This window comes from Fomitiporia mediterranea (genome assembly GCF_000271605.1).
Source record: "Fomitiporia mediterranea MF3/22 unplaced genomic scaffold FOMMEscaffold_9, whole genome shotgun sequence".
Lineage (NCBI taxonomy): Eukaryota > Fungi > Basidiomycota > Agaricomycetes > Hymenochaetales > Hymenochaetaceae > Fomitiporia > Fomitiporia mediterranea.
Window position 1 is genome coordinate 1,828,950 of NW_006760394.1, and position 6,275 is coordinate 1,835,224.

General features: G+C 35.7%; 2 protein-coding genes across 2 annotated transcripts; both read left to right on the plus strand.

Annotated features, from left to right (window-relative positions):
* Positions 1–1,892: 1,892 nt before the first annotated feature.
* FOMMEDRAFT_91246 (uncharacterized protein) lies at positions 1,893–2,306 on the plus strand (the record flags this gene model as incomplete). Its single annotated transcript, XM_007269273.1, has 1 exon — positions 1,893–2,306. A coding segment is annotated over one exon (414 nt), but the record flags the coding sequence as incomplete, so codon positions are not given.
* A 1,371-nt stretch (positions 2,307–3,677) lies between these two features.
* Positions 3,678–4,073, plus strand: FOMMEDRAFT_91376 (uncharacterized protein; the record flags this gene model as incomplete). The annotated part of the gene is made up of 1 exon (XM_007269274.1): positions 3,678–4,073. A coding segment is annotated over one exon (396 nt), but the record flags the coding sequence as incomplete, so codon positions are not given.
* Between the last annotated feature and the right edge of the window lie 2,202 nt (positions 4,074–6,275).

The following is a 6,275-nucleotide window of genomic DNA, read 5'->3' on the forward strand; positions in this document are numbered from 1 at the left end:
ATTCTTACTACTTTCTAGAGTACTCTCAGGCTAGTACAGTCTCAGACTTGTGCTACAACCTGTGTACAAGGTAGTAAGGGAAGTAAATTGAGAAGGGCTAATATGAGCTTCAATATTCTTCTGTAGTTTGCTGTATAGACACATATACTGTCACAGCAAGCATATCTGTAAATTACACTACTGTGAGGGAGTACTAACAGTGGTAGTACATATTACTGTATCTAAATCTCAGTCCTAGTTAGTAAAGATCACCAATATTAATCTATCTCATTGTGAACCTCTGTATGTCAGATACTAGTAAAGCAGACATTCAAAGGCATATGTCAGACTAGACTGTACTTCTCTAACTCTTTAAGATGTCTTCCTTTGTTTGTAAGGCTTGTAGTAAGGTCTTTAAGAAGAAGAATGTACAAGCAATCCATTACAATTATTGTGTTGATACAAGTAGTGGTCTGAACTCTCTAAAATGTATTAGAGAGTCAAATAACAAAGTGAAAAAGAGAATGAGGTTAGGTATGTGTAATAGTATCTTGATTCTTAGGTAATGCTCACCATTTTGTGTAGCTGAGACCTAGGCATTCAAAGTAGAGAATAATACTCAGACTGTTCCAGCCCTATTTGATGAGCCTCTTAAGTTTCCTGAAGGAACTAAATGTAAGAAACAACTACTAAAGTGATTTACAGATCTCCTACCATCTACTTCAAACTTGTCTGTACTTCCTACTGTATCTCTTCCACACCTTCTTGAGTTCATACTATCTCAGCTTCCTTCTCTACTACCTTGAGTCCCCTCTCTAACTCTAGCAACTCTAGAAATCATGTAAGGAACAAGAAGGAGGCTCTTTTTGTCTGAGCCAAACAAATACAAGTTGCTTCAAGAGTACCCAGATTTGCCAGATAACTTCCCTGACAAGATGCTCAACCTTAAGGACTTATACAACTTACCTAGACTTTCTGTAGGTGATACTCTGACTCAAACATCCTCACTCTCTAAACTTATCACTAATAAATATGTACTGTTTAATAATGTAGTAACTTACCTTTTAACAAGCTGGGCAAATTGTGAAGTGAAAGAAAAGACAAATAACAAGCTGGATGTCCTTGTACACAAAGTCTTACTTCATCCAGACTTCAAGCTATTAGACTTAGTAGACTATAGAGCAAGGTGGGAGAATTCATACATTGACAGTCTACACTACAATAATGATTCCCCCAAGTCTTCCCATTCTGATGACTAGCACAAAGGATTAGTTAAGATTAAGCTACCTCCTAAAGACAACAAGAAGTGGCCTGGGGGCAAAGAAAGAGCTCCTGAATTCAAAGTCAGGGGAATACACTACTAGCCCTTACTAACAACAATCTTCAAAGCCTTAGACAACCCTTGTTCTCCTCCTTTTCATTATATACCTTACAGGGAGCTTTGGAGACTAACAGTATGTATAGTATTAGAGCTGTATAGCAAACTTTCTGCTGACTCTTAATTATCTCTCCTCTTTCTTAAGTATGACTCCCCTCCTGAACACATTTATGGTGAACTATATTGCTTGGATTATTGGTTGGAAGCCTACAAAGAAGTACAAAGCTTTCCAATGTAAGACAGTGCTGAAAACTTTGTACTTCCTCTTATTCTCTATTCAGACTCAATACATCTTGCAAATTTCAGTTCTGTATCACTTTGGCTAATATACATCTACTTTGGAGGCTAATCTAAGTACATACATTGTAAATCTTTGTAGACAGCTTGCTATTATCTAGCATATATTCCTTCAGTGAGTACATTCCTTCTATATTTCTACTTTTCTTTGTAATACATGTCCTAACATACAGTATTTACATTGATAAAGCTCTCAGCATCAGTTCAAGATACATATAATGAGGTTTATGAATGATCTGCATCTTCAGAACTCCTCACTCACTTAAAGTACAAACTATTTCAAGCTGTCTTGTCCCATATCCTCTTACAGCCTGAAATTCTTAAGGCATACAGCTCTGGTATTCTATTCAACTGCTTGGATGGAAAATTATGTAGACTCTTCCTAAGGTTTGCTTTTTACTCAGCAGACTACCCTGAGAAGTATGTCTTGTATCTATTTGCTATCTTCTTGTTTGCATACACTACAATCTTTACCTCAATTTACACAAGGATAACTGAACATTACTACAGGATGCTCATTACTAGCTTGTGTGTTTTAGGCAAATTCTCAAGCCCTACAGATATTATGCCAACCAAATTCAACCATATGCTTGGTACCAGAGCCAATCAACAAAGACAAACTTGCAAACATATTGATAATACAGTACAGTAAGAGAAGATTTCTAGGGTACAACAGTGGATTTTTCAATTAGGGAAGCCTGTAGAATCTACCTGGATAAAAAATCTCCTTAAGGACAGATCCCTCATACTAGTTAATGTAAGTGAACTGTTGCTATCCAGGTAATGCTCCTCATTACTCACTTATCTTATTTTTATAGAACACTTTTTCTGTACTTTGCAAGCACAGATTCAATTTCTTTGACTTATTTGTCTCAGACCCTATACACAAATTTGAGCTGGGGGTCTGGAAAGTAATATTTACCCACCTCTTGTACATTCTTTTTGTACAGGGAGGAGAGAGTATACCAATGCTTAATAGGAGGTAAGCATCTATGTTACAGCCTCATCAATTGCCTTACTGTCATCTATTTAGATATATTCATTATATTTTAGGTATTACTGTACTCCTACATTTGGAATGGATACAATCTAGTGATTTTCTGGAAATATGTCTGTAATGAAAAAAATTGCAGCCAGAGACTTTGAAGATATTCTACAGGTAAGTGCCTCCCTCAAGACTATTAATATATATGCACTACAATAGGATGTGTATTACCTAGTGTGCTATACTGGCCTTCAAGGATTTACTACTAAAGAAATATAATAAAGTGGTCCTTGACCTTTTATTCATCTTAGCAACCTAGCATACACTTACAAAGCTCTACATTCATACAGAGACTACAGTTTGGTTCCTTGGAGAGACAACAACATTGCTGGGATACCAGGTACAATGCTTTAAGAAGACTGTATACTTAGCCTACAATACACACAAACTCTCAAAGGAGATTACTACTTAAGAACATTGTCAAGCTGCCCTACTCAATAAGGGTAAGGTAAAGGGACTGGACACAAAAACAATCAGATCTAGTGTGAAAACTAAAACACTCAACATTAATACACTGAAATTTTATTCTCTTAGTGTATATACTTCTGCCATTTGTTGATTTGGTACAACTGATTCATACAGTACACAAATTGTTAAGTGTCTACTTTACAATACACTCTCTATGCTTATCTTGATTGTGTATCTTCACAGGGGGAGTCTCAGCATAGGAGACTCAAATACATGTATGCTAGGACAAACAAGCAAGATGCTACAAAGGCAGTTTCACAACTAGAGGGTAGGACCTGTAAGATATGTGAGATTAATTCTTGTATCAGCCTTAATGATGGATCTGGGGATCCTATCAAGCCAAGGGATCTTGAAGTCCATTATAACATGGTAGTATTAAAAAAGGATTCTATCCATCTTTATTAGTAGCTTTCAGATAATGATTCTGACCCAGCTTTACAGGTGAGTACATTATTGGTCTCCTCTTTCTATTTCACATATACAAGCACTGATACATTACACACTTGCTAGAATTTCCTGCCAAGTCTTTGTAAGCACCTGCTTGGACACATTCTCTCAAGACAGGAAGACAAGGCCTTCACTATAGACAAGCTATACAGCCTCTGTATAAAAAATGACAAGCTTTTCTGTCTCAAGGTGCTACACATCAATTACACAACCTACAATGTCAGGAGAGCCCAAGATTCACTCAATCCACAGATGTATGCTGATATCATGTTACTATTGGATAACACCAAACATCCCTACATTTACACTCGAATAATCAGACTTTTTCATACAGAGGTCAGCTATATAGGTCCAGGGGCCAACCCTAACTTCCAAAACTTTAATTGGCTCAATTTTGCTTGGGTTCACTGGATGAAAGTCAATAAGAAGGGCTTGTTTGTTGAGAGACAACTCCCTTGATTGCAATTCTATTGTCATACAGATCCTAGTGCCTTTGGATTCATTAACCTGGACCTTATTCTTCAAGGTGCTCATCTAATCCTACAATTCTCTAAGAGTACTGTCCAGACACTCTTGCCTCCATCCCTTGCTTGCTGACCTGAAGATAAGAATGAAGATTACAAATTTTACTTTGTAAACATGTAAGCATGTTGTTGAGGCTTTCAAATTTGGAACATATTAATACTGAGTCATTTTTGGTCCAATTTACTACAGATTTGTTGATAGAGACATGTTCATACACTATTAAGGTGGAGGAATCAGACACAAAAGTATGTGGCATTTAAATAGCTACCTACTACATAACACACTACAAGAACAAAACAATAACAAGATGGATAGTGAAGTATCAGAAGAGGAGGAGGAGACTAATAGTAATGACAAGGATCTTGAAAGTGAAGAACAGAACAATGAGGAAGGTGAATCAGATGGTTATACAGACCTGTAGTGAATATTAGACACACTATTTACATATAAGGTAATTTTATGGTCACATGTAGCAAATGACAATCTGTTGATCATCTGTACAACTGTTTTTGCTAATTGAATATGGTACTGTGAGTATTCTACTAGGCTGATTCCTTGTTACCATCTTACCAACTTTTACAGTGAGCAAAATGAATCTTCTTTTAACAGGTGCTATCTATGCCTCCATCTTGGCTCAGTTTGTACTAACTATAGCATTCTTTGGAGCAATCCTTGACTTCACCACTATTACACAGTTTCTCACAGTTTGTAGGATAGAGAGTGCTATATGTGTTACTACTGTTTTTACAGATTCTTTCATTACTGTCACCATACTCTATTTGCTGCATTATATGTCTGTTGGTAATCTTTAATACACTACTACTGCCTGATTCAAGCATATACAGAATTTACAAGATTGTTTAGAGACTTGGAACAATAAGGATAGCTATTAGGTTAAAGTTTGTAAGCAGTACAGCATAACTCAACAGCTTTATCAAGGTCTTCTGGCTGTTCACACTGCTTGTATCTCTTGCTTTGTTATCTTGCTTACTTTGTTGTCTCTCACAGCACTCTCCAGACACACTTTCACCCAGGCTTGGCTCTGTAATGAGCAGTAATGACTCTCAATCCCCTGTCAATAATCTGCTTGATGTTGACTTTGATAAACTCACTGAGTACCATTTGCAGCCTCACACAGTACTCTCCAGACACACTTTCACTCAGACTTGGCTCTGTAACAAACAGTAATGACTCTCAATCCTCTGTCAATAATTTGCTCAATGTTGACTTTAATAACATGCTTGCATTCCTTTTGCTTTACAGTTGTACACACACACTCCCAACAACTTGCATTCACAATTACCTTTGGTAAGTCCCTTCCCTTACTTGCATTTGACCTGAGATCTCCAGACTTACTTCTTATCTTACACAGTACTCTCCACACCTGCCCCCCCTCTGTTTTTTGGGCCAATCCAGACACATACAAAATGAAGGATGCAAAACATATGTCCTGTAAGGCTGGTACTGATAAAATTCTGGGAGTGCTTAGGGAAGCACTCCCAGATTGTTATAGCTGTATTAAAACAGCTAAAATTGTGTAAGTTCTTATATTTTTTACTTTTTTCTACTACTAACATTATTATTATTATTATTAGGGGTGGTATTCATGAGTCAGGTAATGACAATACCCTACACCTTCTAATAAGATGTTTTGGGAAGAAGAAATTGGTAGGATCTATACACCTGCCTTTTGTTAATAATGTGAGTTTTTTTTACCTTTGTCTTGTCTTTCTTTACTAATATTATCTTAAGGAATTCAATTTCAAGGGGGCAACTATTAGTTACAAGACAGCTAAAAAAATTGTAATTAAAAAGATCTTGTAATATTTTCTTTTGCTTTGTATTTTATTTACATCTGTTATACTTCTATAACACACACATTACAAACTAGTACTATATATTTATTAAGATTAGAACCCTAAAAATAGAGTTTTTAATTATTATATACATTAATTTGCCTTTTGTATTAATTATCTACTAAAAATAAATATTTTTGCTTAATTATATTACAGATATTACTCTGTTTTTAAGATTATAATACTTATATAATCTAAGTATAATACTTTAGCTTATAATGTAAAGTTATCATAATGTATTCAATGAATTGTAATAATTCATAACACTCTTAGAGTCTTT